Source organism: Vidua chalybeata, chromosome 1, assembly GCF_026979565.1.
Source record: "Vidua chalybeata isolate OUT-0048 chromosome 1, bVidCha1 merged haplotype, whole genome shotgun sequence".
Classification (NCBI taxonomy): domain Eukaryota; kingdom Metazoa; phylum Chordata; class Aves; order Passeriformes; family Viduidae; genus Vidua; species Vidua chalybeata.
In genome coordinates this window covers 113,332,929-113,350,974 of record NC_071530.1, presented here as the reverse complement: position 1 = coordinate 113,350,974, position 18,046 = coordinate 113,332,929, and the positions used below count along the sequence as shown (strand labels likewise).

Below are 18,046 nucleotides of genomic sequence, written 5' to 3'. Positions count from 1 at the left end.
GGACCTGTAAAAAACTGCATGAGTGAACACATTTGATATTTCAGCTGTAGTGTCATGTGTCATTTTAAATGAAAAGAAAAAAAATAACGTGGGGGATGGATGGCTGAAAAGAGGAAGGCAGAATCAAAAAATGTATGCCAAGGAGAAGCTAAAGCAATTGAAGGAACAGGTTAAGTGATGTTTTAAGATTTAGGAGTAGCATGACAGGAAGTGCAATAGAAAAAAGGATAAAAAAGGACAAATTGAAGAGAGTTAGGAAGATCTAGTTATTTTTTTCTTTTTTTTATATGATTTTGGAGCTGAAGAACTCTTCAACAGTCCAGTCTTGCACTAGAAAGGAAGCAAAATTAAATATTTGTTCTTTTTAAACTTATCAGAAAAAAAACCCCACATATAATTACATAATGTGTAATTTATTAGTTCCTCTTATGATTATCAAAAGCTTTAGTTGGGATCAGGGATATGGCAAGGTCCTTAAAAGCATTTCAAATGTGATGCTAACAAATTAATAGTTTATTTCAGAATAAACAGTTTATTTTCAGAATAAACATTTATTTCAGACAACAGTTTATTTTTAATTTATATGATCTAAAGACACTTTTACATAATTTATCATAAGGTGATTTTTCTCTGCCACTTGTAGAGGTTTTTACAAAATGCATTTTATCAAAGGATGGGCATCTTAAGGAATAAGGAAAATCTATGATGAATTATTCCTTTGAACCATTATTTAGTTTAATAAGAAATCTGGGGGGTAGGAAGGAGGAGGGAGAAGATAAAGCCATTGGTCCCACTGCCCCTACTACCAGAAGAATGCCAGACCTAGAAGTAGTCTCTGAAAAATAACAATGACTATATCCAAGTGAATTTAGAAGTTATGGGAACACTGTTCACCTATTTCATTCCCACAGCTTTAATCCCATGTTGTCACCTGATGAAACAGGAATTATTCTTAGGTGTCCCTTAGATGCCTTCTTTGCCTCAGGAGGCAGAGAGGAGGAACAGATTGGTACTTTTTCCCTTCCCTTTGAGTCACTGGAGATTTTCGCAGCTTATGTCAAAAAGATCCATTAGTAATTTATAAAATTCTCAGCTGCTTGGCTGTGTATCATAATCACAGGTTCAGCTTTAAGTCAGTCACCAGGGCTGGAGTCATAATGAATTTTTTCCTCTAGGTCAGGTAGGCAGAAGAATTCTGACATTCATAGCAAGGGGATGATCTGCTTCCTCAGGTTGGTTTATTTTTAAAAAACCCTACTCCTTCAAGGCCCCAAGGCTCTGGCATTGTTCTGGATATTCTTCCTGGAGTGCCTTCAGACATTACAAACTTTTGGCCTGTCACAGGCATTTTAAATTTGCTCCAGACTATTTAATAATACTGTGTCATCTGAAGCCTATAGGGGCATGTGGAGGGCATCTTTTATACTCTATCTGAAGTAGGTCTTTATTGTACTTTTACAGCTTCAGGTATGTGGACTGAATGACCATGATGGTCTTTTACAAATTCATACATTAAAGAGATTCTTAACATCAAATTTCTGTTTTCCGAGTCGGTATTTTTAGAACAAGCTCAAAGTTCTTTCTGATAAACTTGAATCTTTTGCTTTAAAGTATCTTTTTTCCAAACTTAAAAGCATATTCCTTATTTTTCTTCAGTTTTTGTTATTCTTCCTAAGGTCTGAATTGGTGATTCAAGTACAAAATTTGATTAGCAGTCTCACCAGTAAGAAACAGTATTATCTGAGATTCTTCTTTCTGGACATCAGAAGCATTGCTTGGCCAACTCTTTTTCAGGCAGGAATCCACCCTCAGAGAGCTTCTCTCTCTGCATTTGGCTGTGTTCTGGTTGATTGTGTCCCTTCAGTCTCAGTGCCCATATTGGCCTGCAAAACTGAGATCAATTTTCTTTACCTCTTTCCAGTCTAAAAATCAATTCCTGCTGAAAATCTCTTACCAAAACAACACTGATGTGTGTTTTACTCAAATAAACATTACCCTGCTAATATTTTTTGTATGAGGCTCCTCCGAGAACCAGTTAATCCACTGAATTCAGACCACGTTAACTTTCAAAGTTCTTGTCTAAACTGTTGAGTGGCACCAAGACAAATGCTTCTTAGAATTTTTTTGCATTGAAACCATCAATATGCAGCAGGTCTGGAAAGTTTGCCAGTCTGATGAGAAATCAGACAAAAAATCAGCAAGGATTCACAGGAGACCACTGTGGAAATCTATCCTTAATGTAATAGATAATCAGAAAATATATTTACTGTAGGGAATGGCATCAAATGTCTTAACTTCTGCTTTGGAAGTAACATGAACCTAAGCTGGAGGACTTTTTCGTTTGGGGTGGTCCCTACAGTTCATTTTTTCTAAAACTTTTCAAGCCTCCTCTTTCATCACTGACACAACACTTACCTCCAAATTTTCTTGTTCTTTTTTAAAAGTTGATTACTTCAGCAGTGGAGGTCAGTGAGCTCTAAACTCTGACCACTCTGCTGCAGCACACCTGGAGTGATTCTCTATCTGCATTGAAGGTTGCCCTTGAACTTTTCCATCCACAAAAATCCCTAGGTTCAGGTTCCCCTGATGAAGAATCTCACTGCAAGATGAAATTACACTTTTTTTTTTCCTGAATCAGTGACTCCATGATTTGAATGTAAAGTCTTGATACTGCCTTTGTTGCCAAGCCCTGAAAATGTCACTCAGTCTTTGGTATTGTTGGAAGGAAAAGTCTGGGTAACGGTCCTCATGTTGGTCAGATGGATCTCTTCATGGAAGCCACGTCACCTGCACAATTATTCTGGTCACCAGTCAGCTTTTTGGTGATGTCAGGAAGTTGCTGTCATGAATTTGCTGTCACAAGGGGCATAATGGTGAAGATGTCTTCTGTGCCAGGCAAGAGATTTAATTTAAACCTGCTGCATCTCCAAATAAACTCTTTTAGCTGCTATAATGACAGGTGTAATAAGCTGTCATTACCTCAGAAAAAGAACTTTTGTCTTTTGCAGTGCATCTGACAGAGCTGAGGATCTGGGTTCAAAAGAAAAAGGGGACAATTTGGTATCTATAATAAACCAGTGGGACAATTTGGTATCTATTTTTGGTATTCTGAGGTCAGATAACAGCAGGTGCCTGCAGCAGGATTCTTGTGGTGGAGGGTCTGTTTGTCCTTCTTAAATGTAGTTATGGTCAAAATCAAAAGGTGACAACAAACCAAGCCACTGTTGGATATTTTCTAAACTGTCACTCTTCAGAGTCATGGTAATACAAGTAATTGCCTTCATACCTTCCATGTTCCAGCATTTGTGAAGAACTGCAAGCAACTCAAAGGGGCCTTTAACCAGACAAATTATTTCTCAGCCCTTGAGACCAGTTGTCCTCAGCACACAACTCTCAGGTCCTGGAAAATCTTTCCAGGTTTTAAAGTCTTTTTATTTTTCTTTGAAAATCTTGTAGAAGATTTTGTCCAGGGAACAATTTAAAAGGCAAGCCATGTTCATTTCTTGCTATTAAGTTCTCAATATCAGTTAGGCTAAGAGAAAAACTATTTGGGTCAGATTCTTGTGAAATAACACATATAGACTCAGATTTTGTAGTTTATGCCATGTGCCACCTTCAGCTGAACAGTCCCAGCTGCAGACAGTCAGTCAGCGCAGGAACAAAACCTTCACCACGGAAACTGTCTCAGGAGAAATAAAAGAATATAGAAGAACTTATTTCATAGTCCTACAAAACTTGGCTCCTCAGTGCTCTCCCTAGATCCTCTTTGCTTCCTGCTAAACAACTTGTAGATTAGTTTTCAGGTTATTATTTGAAGTCTGTATGTCAGAAACTTCTTCATGTTTCCAGCTTGGCCTTCCAGAGGACAAGGGAGACAAAGGGCCTGAAAAAATTGATTCATTATATTGTAATTGAAGGTGCAAAATACCCTCCAAACCTTAAAGGTGACTTCATTGTACAATTTCTTAACGATAAGGCCAATAAAGATAATTTCAGCTTTGCAGCTAAAAATGCTTAGATATGTTTGTAATTATAAAACTTATTCTTTAATGAGAAAGATGATGATCTTTATATGATCATCATAAAAAAAATTTAAATCTTCATTGTATAGAAAAACCACTGGAAGCCGCTATCTAAAATTCAATTAAGAGCACGCCACAATTCTCTGCTGTGCTACTTCTACCAAAAATGTTCAAAAAATAATATCAAGTTATGAGATGCACTAAGTTTTCATTTAAGATATAAATACAGCACACTGATTTTCACATTTCTTTTAGTGACGCTCTTTTGCTTCTTTAGCTGTATGGCCTTCCCATCAGACAGTTCATTAGCATGACCTGTGCCTTAAAAGCCACTCACAAAACCCCTAGAGTTTCATAGAAACAAAGGACTGCAAAAAGTATTCAAAAGGCCATCTAATCAAGTCCTCTGCACTGAGCCTCAACAGGCCCATATGTATATGGCTGTGTAAAAACTCTGACTTTAAGGAAATGCTGTGATCTGAAAACAGCTGGAATCCTCTGTTACTTATCAGAAATTACAACAGCCATCTATAGTTTACTGCCTTGACTAATGCATTCATATTTTTGAGGTGATTTCTCACTTCTTTACCTCTCCTTTAGTAACAATCCTGCATTAAATCCCTGCTCAACAAAGTCAACAGGAAAATTCCCATGAACTTCAACAGAAACAGGTTTTCTCTGTTTTTCTTCTTGATTTAGATGAGTGGCCATGGAAATCTTTGGCTGACAGATTTATGTAGAGACAGTAAGATACCTAAATTTTAAATCACTTTAGCCTGTCTTTTATTTGAGTGTGTGCTTTGGGAATACATTTAGATAATTTTTGTATTTCAGTGTAAATCCCTAGGTAAAATGTCACTTCTAAACCCACATTTACCAATTTTTCATTTAATGGATTTGTGATGAAGTGTTGAGCTTAATGGGAGAAATTAAAAGTTTTTGCTGAGCCCTGATGACATAGATACAGTTGTCTCTGCCTTGAGCAAGGGAAAGCACTAGATCATCTCTCTGAGTCTCTGTCAGCCCTATGATATTCAACATAACTAGTTTGCTTTTAACTTCAAACAGACATACTTGTGGCTCAGGCACAGCAGAAAATAAAAACAACATGTCGCAGGAAAAATAATGTGATGTACCTGTTTAAATCTGTTAGCTACAGGAAGCAAACAGCCAGACTTATTTAGGCTCACTACTAACAGGTTTTCTGTTCCTAAATAAGATGCTGTGTGAAGCATTAAGAGGGACTCTTTGATGTAAATCTCATGCTGAGATTCTTTCTCCATATAATGATGAGGAGAAACACTAGAGCTACTAACAAAAGGGCCAATGAGAATGGGGTTTCATCCTGCCAGAATTGCCTAGGATTAGTAAAACTTCATCCTCTGGATGCAGTCTGGTCTTCCTTCTTTCAACTGCTCTCTGATGAATTCAAATATCAAAACAACTTAAAAGGAGACAAGGCTTTGCACAATAATAGAAAACAAATCTTTTTGTTCATTTTGTTTTTTACACAAGACTTTAAGGTTCTTGAACATAGAAAGAATCTTAAAAAGCTACTTAAAAATTGTGATTAAGATGTGCTATGGTTCTAATTGGTTCTTTTAAGGCTTGTCCCAACTCCTACAGAAGGGAATGAAAATCTTTGCAATAACTTAAAGAGCTGATAAATCTGCCTCTCAAGCTGCTCAGCAGGGACACCCATTCTCTTGTTTTCTTGACTTCTTGATTATTCTTTTGAAAATACCAAAAGATAACATAAAAAAGGATAAGAAGTTAAGTAACCTACCTGCTTATTTTGTCTAACTTAAAACTAATTATAAAACAGTTCATTGTCCTCTGGGTGGGTATAATATCCATCCAAGGAAAGAAGGATACAGCTCTTCCAAAGGAGAGAAACAAGTTACAACAGACCTAAAGGACAAGGGTAAAAGTGGGTGGCTTATAACAGTAAAGGGCCTAGCTGGGTTCCAATACAAAGCTTCAAAACTCTAAATAATCAACATTTAGATTAAAGAACAAAATTTAATGGCCTTAGTATTTGTAGCAGCATTTTTATCTTAGGAACCCACTGCATGGGGGTGACATATTTGAGAATCTTTGCTGAAAGGGTTAGAAATTTCCAAGCTGGCATCCCTAGGATGTTGTCCATCAAGATAACATAGTCAGCCATGCTAGTCTGCAGACTCCCTAGATCTTCTCTGGGGTTGTGGGTGAGAAAAGAGGGACAATTTGCTTGCCTTTTGCAATACTGCTTTTAATCCTTATGAGTATTCTGCCATCTGCTTCAAACAAACATCCAATAAAGACTTTGGTGTTTTTATGAGCAGCAAAATGATTCTTTCTTAACAGTGCCGCATGGATTTCCTTCCTTTGTGACCTGCTTATAGGGCTAGAAGATGTAAATCTTCTAGTAATGAAGTTGGGGCAGAGGAGCTCCAGTCAATGCAATACTTTGGTAGGTTCCATAGAAAAATTCAGTCCCATTCTGTGGTGTCAATATATGTCTCTGAGGGCAGAAGAAAAGAATAATAAAATAATAGAAAAAAATGAGCAAATGGAGAGAAAAATTTGGATTTATTTTGCAGCCGGTTAATTAATATGCTGCTTTATTTCTCAGTTGATTAGTGCTCCCCTTTCCCTCTTCACTGAACTTAACCATCAGCTTGACAAAAGTAAACTCCTATATGCACCCAATAAAGACGCAAAAGCAGGAAATCACCTAGCAAGAAAGAGAATGGCATCTTGCTTCAGTTATCCTGGGAATCCACAGGTCAGACCTGTGTATCTTGTGCAGTACACCAACCTCTAAAAAAATTTAGTGTGATAAAACCCTTTGTAAACCTTTATTAGTTAAACTTGGTTTGATTTCTGATCTTTGTGGGATCACACCCCCAAAGGTGAGTGAGAATGGCCCAAGCAGAGGATGATGTGGGGAAGAAGCTGATTCCCATCACCAGCAATGACAGTCCCTGTGAGATACAGCCAAAAAATGTGTGCTGCCTGAGACAACCAGAGAAGGGTATGAATGAAAGAGTTTGGGAAAATAGACAATGTTTGTAGGGAAATGTTGTGTGCCAGATAGATTCAGAATAGTTTAAATCTCCTTCAAATCTAAACTCCCCATTTTCACATTTAATAGGACATCTCAATTTTTTTTCTTTTTGTCCCACTCTTATTAAGTAAATATCTAAGTGGTAACTTATGACAAAGAGTTATACTTGCAACAAAAATACCAACATAAAATATTGTCTGCTATAATTTGAAAAATTCATATTGCTTTTCATTCTGTCAAGACCACCTGCATACAACTGCTCTCTGAAAGCTGAGATTTTATTTGCTAATTTTTGGCTGGTCTATTTAGGGCTTTAGGAGGCAAATTTTTTAATCTGCAGGTTTAATGGTTTTGTTAGGTCACTACCTTTTTTGTGAGGTTTTCATTTACTGTCATTGTCAAAAATTAGAAAAGCTGTTTTGAAGAAGCAAACTTTTATGAGGTTCATAGTTTGTGAATTCACCTGCCAAAGACAGACTACCACTTTCCTTGACATCAAAACAGAACCAAATTTATACGCACTTCAGACTTTGCTCACGGCTTCTTGGTTCAATAAAAAAATGGGGGAATTAAATAGTTTCCTTGTTGTACTCCCAAGGGAATCCCGCTAAGTTAAAGCACATTTTAATCTCTTGAGCCGGCAGCTTTATTAGTAAGCGTTCCCCAATCTTCAGGGAAATCTAATTTCACAAATAGATCAGAGTCACTTCAAACTCAGCTTTCAGTTGCCATCCACCGGGGGACAAACGGGGAGGAGGAAGTTTGTCAGAAAAGACCCTCTCTGAGCCCAAGAGTGATTACCAGAGGTGTCTCCATCGACTGCCACCCACCTAAAGTCGATAGTACTCAAATGAGTACGCCAGTGTGGACTATATAAGAGAAGCGCATGGCCCTGAAGGGCGCACCCCCCATCTCCGGGCGCAGCACCGAGCGCCCCACTCCGCGCCCGGCGGAACCTCCGCGGGGACACGGACTCTGCGACGGCGGCACAGGACCTCGCTCCCCAGCCCGCACGAACCCAGCCGGACTCGCCTCTGCCTGAAGGTAAGCGGCTGCCAGCCGGCTCTCCGGAGGGGATCTTGGCGTGCAACGAGGAGGTGTCCCTGCCCAGGCAGCGAACCGCGGGTCGCTCCCCGGTTACTCCCCGGGTTTGCCGTGCGCCCCGGCACGGCAGGGACAGCGGGAGAGCCCGGAGCCGTCGGGGAAAACCGGCTCCCTTGAGGCTCCGATTAACTCCTTCGCCCAAGAGGATTTGCAAGGCAGGCCAGCTAGAAAACAGTTTGTAAATAACAGAATTTCCCTCCCTCCCTCCCTCTTAATCCTACCCGTTCTCTATAATTAGAATAGCTTACTTAGGGCATTAAGTGCTGCTCTCGAAGCCCCAGCCTGTGGTAATTGTTTTCGCCCTTTCTACCCTGATTTGCGGCACTTGCAATGTAACCTGCCCGTCACTGAACTCCATCCGACAACCGTCCGTGCTCGCTCCCCGAACCCCCGGTGTGGCACCGCCCGGGCTGGACGAGGCTGACCCATCGCGGGGGCTCCCGCGCCGCCCCGTTCCGCCGGCAGAACCCGGAGGCACCCGCGGGCGCGGGGACTCCAGGGGCAAAGGGAGCCGACCAAATCCCCTGCAAAACCCTGTACCGCGAACATGTGCGGCGCGGTTAAAAACCTTCCCCTAATCCGTGTCTATTAAACGCAGCCTCCGTGGAGCCGGACGAGCGCGGCGGCACCGCACGGGGGCTGGCGGGGCCGGCGGGTGGCGGCCCGTCGGGTCCCCGCTCCGCGCCCCCTCCGCCGGCGCTCCGCGGGCCGCGCCCGCCCCGGCGTGCGGGAGCGGCGGGCGGGAGTGCCCCCGGGCGCGGCATGGGGGGCGGGCGGGTGGGGTGCGGGCCGGGCCCGGCGCTGACCGCCTTCGCTCTCTGCCTCCTCCCAGCGCCGCAGAGATGCGAGGGGCGAAGAAGCGCCAGGCGCTGCCCGCCATCGTGCTCCTGCTGCTGGCCTCGGCCTCGCCGCCGCCGGGCGCCGAGGGCAGGGACGTGCCCGCCGCCGGAGCCGAGCGGGGGGCGCTCCTCGACATCCTCCTCCAAGCCCTGGGCGACGACGGCCGCCCGCTGCCGCCTCGCCCGCCGCGGAGGGACCGGGTGATCTCCCGGCGGTACAGCGGCGGCAGTGCCCCTCCGACAGAGCCCCGCGCCGCCGCCGCCGCCGCCCCGCCGCCGCCGCGGCTCTTCGCCGCCGCCCGGCACGGAGGTAAGAGACGCCGCGCTGCCCCGCGCAGGGAGCCCGGGGGTGCAGCCCCGTCCGGATCCCGTCCCTGCCGCTTCCTCCGGCGGCCGAGCCCGACGGCTCCTTTGCCGGCGCATCCCGCTGCGGGAGGGAGCGGGCGAGCGGAAAGCGGGTCGGGGATGCCCTCCCGTCGCCCCGGGGCTGCCACGGCGGGGGCTTTGCCTTTGCTGAGTTTGCTCCCCGGCTGGAGCTGTGGGGGTATCCGAGACGGAAGGGAGGAGAGGGTCACTGAGGCTTCGGGACCTTCGGCCGGGAGGTCAGCTGCGACCACCACTGATTGCAGAGCAATCTCAGAGCAAGCCCCTCAGAGCAAGCCTTCCAACTTCCCTATACTGCAGCGCAGAACTGAGGGAGCCCCATTTCTCCCTAGTCTTAGGACTGCTGCTCTGATCTGCACAGAGGATAAATGACCAATCTGAGCGACAGCTCTCTGGATGTACTCTTTTAAACTTCCTCTCCACCTTTGCTGGTTCCCATGTGATGCACTTCTCTAGTTTTGCAGGGCAGGTGCAGAAGATCCAGACCGAGATGGGCATGGGGCTTATTTCGCCTTTTGGTGGATGCTCAGACTGGGGCAGGGAGCACTGCAGCACTGGCACGGGCCAGGCCTGGCAGTGACAGCAGGGACAGTTCAGGACCAACCACAGCTGCCTGGTGATGTTCACACAGTTCAGGGCCAAGCACAGCTGCCTGGTGATAGTCACACTGTCCTTGGCCCGGAGACTGACACTGCTAGGCTTGATGCAGAGCCGTGCAAAAGCATTTCCTCCTGGAGTAGAGCTGCCTGAGAGGTTTGTGTGGGTTAGGTGCAAAAACCTCCTGCAAAAAAGGAGAATCTAGTGACTATCCCTGGCTGTGGCCCACTAATATTTTTCTCTTGTTGCCTGCCACAGACCTTGCTGGAGAGAAACCCAACTGAGGAAACCCAAGAAAGTTTGGTTTCTTAGGGATTTGTGTCCCTGGAGAGCGCCCTTGTGGCTGGTGGCTGGTAATGGGTGAAGCTGAGATGCAGCCCTCCTCAAGTCTCACTGGTAGACTTACTCTTTTCTGTTCAGTAGCCTGTTTTAAATGAAATTAAGCTCCATTTTCGAAAAACTTGAAGTTGGGTGACAAATTGAAAAGTTAATAGGTGAATAACAGATTGGTAGGGTGGCACTTGCGCAGGGAGATTGCTGCACATTCTAAGGAAACTGGGCTAAAATTTATCCATCAAAAAGTAAACAATGCTCTGACCATGGAAACTTCTCAGCCTGATCTGCTCCAGGTATTGAACTGTACATCCATAAGGGGTTGTATTGCCCTAGTGAGCTTCCAGATATTACTTTTACAGACTGTAAAGTCTCTGGTAGTTATGGAAAACCAGCCCCAACCAGATTGCCACAGATTTGTGTGTTGACTGGAAAAGATGCTGCAGGTTATCAACATAACTGATCATAACTGTTTATTTGCTTGAATTATTGTGGCTTGAATTCTTTATGTGCTGTGGACAAGACCACAGCTCAAGAGAAGATGTAAAATGGTTTTTCAAGGCACAGTACATGAAGTCTTACATTCTTCTTTTCAAGAGAATGAAAGATAGAGTAGTATAAACCTGAGAATTAGTCTTAGGTTTGTACTTTGCAATAATTATTGCAAGAATTACTATTATCAGGTGGCTTGAGGAAAAAAATCTGGTTTGGACAACAGTCTCTCCCACTGGAGATGTTTGCTCTTAACGAAATAATTCTATTTAACTATAGAAAGTATACATATTTCATAATATTTATATAACTTTGAAAGGGAATTTTCTTAAACCCATCAGTATTATACACAGCAAGATTGTGTTTTCTGTTAGTTGTTACTTTTAGTAACTATGTTGTACACAAAAGGAACAGCTGAACATCCTTAGATGTCATCCATGGCATAGGTAGGGGCAGCCACAAAGGTAGCTGTCTCTCCAGCACAGAAAGAGCAAATCTAAAGTGTAAATAATAGTCACATTTTTATATTAATCTCATGTTTTGTTACCAATACCAAGGATACAAGTTAGTACCTGTCATGAGGGTGTGTGCTTGTTTTTTGGGATAGAGGACTGTGACAAGGCTTTTCTTACAAGTAATTAACTCTTTTTTTTCTTACAAGTAATTAACACATTAATGGCAGTTTTTACTCCAGCTGGTAGTACCTGATCATCAGCTGAACAGAACGGCTTATCTTCCCCTCAGACAGGAAAATTATTGCATTCAGTTGAGTACTAAGCCAAGCATTTGAAACTGGAGTTATGTATTTTGATTGTCTGTAGCTGCTGAAAATCAAACCCAAGTGTCTGATTTAAAAGACAATTGAGCAGCTAATTACTTCTTTTGTTTGAAACAAAAATCATCTGGAATAGTGCTGTATATAGAACAGAGAATGCAAGACAATTTCTGTGTGTTTTCTCTTTGCCTTTTTTTCTTTTCTGAGGATGTTACTCTGTATTATCAATGAGTTGAATAGCAGGAGGACTGAAATGTGCTTCCCTCCTGTTCTCTCATTCCCTCACGCTCAGGACTCTCTCCAGCTTTAGTCTAGCCACTCACTGAGTCGTACCCCCACACTCACCTTTCTTTTATTTCATTTAGGGGCTTGGTTAACTATCTGTAGAGGGAGAAAGCTGACCTGGAGTACCACTGGGTGAATTCTAGGGGCAGCACAGGGCAAGTGGCTACAGCACATGTCCAGGGGTGGGGTTTGAGAGAGGATGGGACCTCCTCCTTAGATTGATGGGGTCCTGCCCATTTAGCTCAGGCCGTAGTTGAAAAGCACAAGCACCCACAGGGCGTCTTTGATGAGGCAGGAAAAAGAAGAGTGAAACACTTACCTGTCAGACATTGTACATGTGCCACTCAGTTCAGATGCATAAAGGGGATATGAAAGCAAGAGAGGTTTTGTTCTGTGATACCCTATCTGGATGTGGCTTGCAGGTGGTTTGTGGACAGCTCCTGGGCCAGAGCTATGCCATGGGAATAAGACTTGTGATCTTACTTCATGTGATTTTGTCACAGAGCAAAGGGGCATGCCTGGAATAGAGTGGACACTCAAACCTGCTCAGCTGTGTGGGACAGTGTGATGCTGTGACCTGCCTACAAAGGACTCTTTAGGTCTTTCTTGCCCCTTAATAACCAGAGTTATATTCCATGTCATGTGCTTCTTAACCCTTAGAAAATTTGAATCATGGTTCTTGTATGACCCAGGACACTTACATATGCAATAGAAATACCAGTTTCACCAACACTTTAGCTGTCTTAACTTCTTATCTCTTTTATCCCTACATGTTCAAAAGTCTTATCTCACACAGATCTGTCCCTGTTTTTCTTGGTGACCTGATTAATGAGAATGAGCACTTACTCTGAACAGTACCTTTAGAAGAAATTCCAACTAACCAAAAAGCAATCTTCATATTTTCTAGGATTCCTGGTAGGATGTCACTAAAAATACAAGTTGTTCCTCAGAGTTATATCCAGTGGGATTAAAATTTCTGTCATAACATCCTTTACTTGCCTGATTTCCATGAAGTTTTTATGCTTGGGTGTGATTTTATATTTTTGACTAAGAAGTGTTTTAAAGTTTTCTAATCTTAGTGATGAAAGCTCTACAATGGGTAATCTTTTTTATAACTATTCCCTGCTTCTGATGCTTAACTGTGGTCAGCTTTTTTTATGAAGAAAACCTGTATTTTCACAAAGAGAAGATTCAGCGTTAGGTTATTTTTGGATGTCACGTCAGGGGAACTAGAATAGTTTGTCATTCTTCTTCGATTCTTTTTGTTACATTTATCCAAACACTTTCCTCAAAACCAGAATAGCTTCCATGTAATTAGATTTAAAGAATCTTGAGAAATAAAAAAAAGATGCTTTGACTATTCTTTCCCTACATATTGCCCACCACAGTGAAGAAAGGAGCTATCTGAACTTACAAGCATTAGCGGGCTGAAATTTCCCTTTTTTCCTGAGAGACCAACAAGACATTTTAAAACATTTTGAGTAGTCATTTTTCAAGCATGAAGGAATGAAGATAAATATTGCTCTGAGTTTATGAGTACATTCAAATTAGCCTCCTGAGCATATCTACTTCAGATTTAGAATAACATATCAGAGAAGAGAATTTGACCCTCAAAATATTTAAACTTTGAGGTTGCACTTACAAGTTCAGTTTTATGCCAAAATTTCTTACACATCAGCAGCAGAAAACTGTAAGTTGTGCTGTGACATAGTGCTAGTTTAACCATTATTCATCATGAATTAGATTTGAAAAATATGTTTGAGGTTTATTTTAGTTTATGGTTAAATCAAACCCATGTATCCTAAGTAAGGCATAAGAAAAGTTTTGTTCTTTTTCCTCACTTAAAAAAAAATCTTCTGTAATTGTATTGATAATTACAGCTGGAAGTCCCTAATCCTGAAAGACCTGCTGTGGCTAATACTAAACTACTTCAGTGAATGTAATTACAGGTCTGGAATAAGAAAAGGAGACCATTGAGGAATGTAAACTTTGTCTCTAAGAAATTAAAATGTATGGTATGACATAACACAGTGTTTGTAATCCTTAAGTCTCGTCCAATTATTATTCCTGATAAAAAGCTAGTTTTTTTTTTTTTTTTTTTTTTTTACTTTATTGTGTTGATAGGAATTGCTGGGCATTCAGGAGACTTAGAAGAAGATGAGCGTTAATAAAAATTACAGAGAGTTCAGTGGGAAGAACCATTACCTCTGCTTTGACCATGGTTAGGTGTCAGTTCCACCCAAAAAATACAAGTGGGCGGGATAGATTTTCATTTCCTTTGATGAAAGGAAATCCCAAACACTGCAGAGATTCCTTCAGTTCTGCACAGTGCTTGGGCTAGTCATGGTTACAATGGCTTTGCCATCTGTCACACCGCTGCTACATTCCTGTCCCTGCCTGCTTGGGTTTTTAGGTGTATTGTGCAATACGATTTTAACAGCAATACTCTGTGTTTGGCAAAGAGACTGCCAGACAATAGAGCCAGGCCAGTGAACAAAAGTCATCTGAAAACTAGGATGAGACAGAAGTCTTCCACATCGTGTTGGAGAATATATGGGATAACCCTGAGAGCTGATGAGGGAGTGAGCAAAGATAAGACATAGTTGTTGCATAATAGGAGACAAAAAATAGTGAAGTACCAGAGTAGTCCTTCAAATGAAGTGGTCTCCAAGGGGCTTTGCTCTCACTCCCATTAATCCCGATGAAGGGCACTCGATATCTGAGACCTTGTGCTGTCCTGGCACAAAAAGGGAGAAGCCTTGTTGAACTGCAGTACCCTGAGCAGTAAACATTTCAGAGTGCACTGTGCTGTCCCAGGAGCAAGATAGGATGTCAGCATACATACAGAAAAGGTTTTTTCATTGAGCTATTGCTTTGATCAATATGAGGAGATCTTCTGGGTTTTGTATTAGTCCTATTTAATATTTTTATAAAACTTGTATTTAGCACGACAAGACACCCAATTACTAGTTTGTGCAGCTCTGGCCTCAAAAAAGTGAATGTCACAATTTTCACTGTATTACGCCAGGACTGGCTCTGAAGTACACCAGGACTTCTCCAATATGCAACAAAGTGAATAGCAAAGAAAACAGAAGTTTTGTTTCAAAGTAGATCTGCATGCATTACCATTTGTAATTGAGGAGCAGCCTGAATATTGTATTAGTCTAACTTGGCCTTGAGCCTGTGAGCAAACTGAAGAGCTGAGATATATATATTGAGTGTTTTTTTTCCTTTACATTATGCACATTTTGATTTTTCTATCAAGAAAGAATGGCAGGACTCTGTGTTTTTGTGGTTTGTTATTTCAGGTGTTAGTCTGCCAGGGAAAGCCTCTGAGAGGTGGGAGAATGCAGTACACAGGTATAAAGCTTTGTAATACATTTATTGTTTGATAGATAGCCTCTAGTCTTGAAAGTACACTGCTTCAAGTGTGGAGATGATATTGCTTTTAAAGTAAGTATGTATACAGGGAAAAAGATATAAAAAGAGAATTATACATACATCCATACATCTAGGCACACAGACTCCTCTTTTAATTAATAGGGTTTGAGGGCAGTGTGCATGAGAATGATGTGATGTTTTAGACCCACATGTGATTTAAGTTACCACTGAGAATTATAAAGGTTTATGTTTTCCAAAGTGCTTAACACAGAATAAAAATAATTTCAATGTAGTCGTCACTGTGGAAAGCCATAAGCAAAACTTCATAATCAATAATATATGTGAGAAGGATGCACCATCTACCAAAAGAGCCACTGAAAGGGTGCAGAGAGAAAAGGGTGACTGGTTTCATGCCTAAAGTATATGTAAGGCCACTGTCTGTGTTGAGATAATTTTACTCTTAAAGAAGATCTCTCCGAGTGACCTAAAAGTAGTTTTTGGAAGAGGAAAATATCCCCCTTATTAAAACCTTTTTTCTAGAAAAATAAAATTTTCAGAGGTTTATCTAGTACATTTCACGGAAGTAAAAATACCCCAAAACTGAAATGGAACTTTATCCAATATTAATGATTTTGAGGATTGTTTTAAACCATACCAAATAAGTACACTTTGATGGTCATAGTAAGTATGTTCTTTTTCATTGCATGCATTCACATGACATTGTACTGAAAAAAAAAAAAAAAGCTCAGTTGTTTGCTTATGTTTGGTTTTGGGGGTTGATGGTTAGGCTTTTCTATTCAATTTAAGGATGAGTGCTTCATTTTGTCACTTGTGAATTAGAGGTTACTACTTTTGTGCAAGTCCTAGAGGCTATTTACTCAAGTTTTGTGGGTTTTTAATGTCAGCCAATTGGAAAACAGTTGCTCTAGTGATGGGTTTAATTGACTATTGATTACATACTGAGGGCACAATTCTTTAGGTCATAAACAAGATTTAACACATGAAGGATCCAAGCATTTGATTTATTAGTGGCCATTTTGATATTATCCTCAGTTTTAATATGCCTGCTTTTGCAAAAAATCATTGATGTGCAGTGCTTCACTGATTTTACCAAAACAGCACTTAAAAATGTGTTTGTTTAATATAGGCTTTAACACTGGTGAAAAATACTGTTTGGAGTCACAAATTGTGACTTTTTGATCCTAATACTTTGTTTTTAAAGACACAGTTAAAATGTATGTAGCCAAGAAAAAACCAGTCATGGTAAAGGCACAATTTTGAATGCTAAGAATATTTAAACTTTTTATTTTGTAAGTTTCTTGTTGTTGTTTTTTAAAGTCTATTAAGTTTTTCTTTCTCAATTACAGTGAGTTGGTTCAATTGCATTTTAGTACGTGTTATCTTACTACATGGTTTGAAATCTGTGTCTTTGGCTTAAAGAAAAACATTTAAAGTTACATCAGCAAAAGCAATTATTGTCATGTTCCTTGCAGATTTTAGACAGCATCCTGAGTGACATAGCACAAATCTAATTAAGGTTTTGCCACTCAAATTATTTTCTCCTTTTTTACTCAAGCCTGTAAAATAAAGTGAAAAGCAAAATAAAACCCTACTGGAAAACAGTCAAAAAATTTTTCTTCCTTAACCTGTGCTGTTTATGATGACTTTGAAATGAAGTGTTAGAAAATGCATGCTTGTCAGTATATGTGGCAGTAGTGGATGTATGCCCTGGATTAATAAAACCCTTAAATCCCATTGGATTAAAATAAGTAAGGAGATAGTTGTGATGTTATTACTCTAATCATGATAGAGTAATTACTTCTTAGTCTGTTAATGACATAGCATGCCTAACACATGAGAGATTGCCGTCGCGGAAATTTCAATTTAGGAAATTTAGGAAAAAGATTTTCAGAACTTGTCTTTTACACAGTAAACAAAGAGTTATGACTGAGACATACTAATAAGAGGGTTTCTTGTGGTCTTCTGGGCCACAAAATCTTCTGGGTCAGAAGGTAATCTAGAGCAGGCTAATTGCTTGCATTTGATATGATGCACCTAAAGTTTGAATGGACCTCTTGGTCAGTAGTAAATTAGCAAAGTACCACAATTTGGGCTTCCCATTGCCAGGTTTGATCATATGCCAGGTATATGAAGATAGCGTATACAGATTTCCCCCTTTATTCAGTACCAAGTCACTTTTCTAGCTATCAGGCAACTTTCATTCTTTCAGAAAAGGGATTACTACAAAATAAATAACTTGTATGGATAAGACTGGCAAAGGTACATCAAATTTACACTCAGATCTACTTCTTATGAACAGGATGGCTCTACATTACCTACATGGTGGTGTCACTCCATGTGTGGATGTGTGATTCAGCTGCATAGGAATATGGAGGATCATTTATGTAAGATGCAGTCAGGGCCTTAGAAATCCTTGAAATAAATCCAAACTACACATTTATACTGAAGTCCACTGTCCCAGACCTGAGCAACACCTACAGAAAAGCCATCTTTACATTTGGCTGGGATAGCTGTTTCTTTCCTGTCAGAATAAGAAGTGAGAGAAGGAGAAAAACTGGAGATTAAGTATTACAAATATGTTAAGTGTTATCTTAGAATAAATAGAAAACTTCTCAAGTATTAAGGGTAGCACTTTCTCTTCAGTTACACTCTATCTCAGAATGCCAGAATATTATAACAGTGACACTGGTATTAAAAAATCAGGGAAATGTTAAAGTTGCTCAGTCACAAACTATGGAAAGTGTTTTCTGCTTTTTTATTT

At 40.9% G+C, this 18,046-nt stretch overlaps 1 protein-coding gene across 2 annotated transcripts in view; it reads left to right on the top strand.

Moving 5' to 3' along the window:
• The first annotated feature begins 8,051 nt into the window (after window positions 1-8,051).
• ALKAL1 (ALK and LTK ligand 1) overlaps window positions 8,052-18,046 on the top strand; it is a 36,877-nt gene continuing 26,882 nt past the window's right edge. For both annotated transcript variants that reach the window (XM_053956862.1, XM_053956854.1), the window contains exons 1-2: window positions 8,052-8,118; window positions 9,011-9,327. In XM_053956862.1, the coding sequence (XP_053812837.1) occupies window positions 9,021-9,327 (307 nt within the window). In that variant the 5' untranslated portion in view covers window positions 8,052-8,118; window positions 9,011-9,020. The remainder of the gene's footprint in view (window positions 8,119-9,010; window positions 9,328-18,046) is intronic.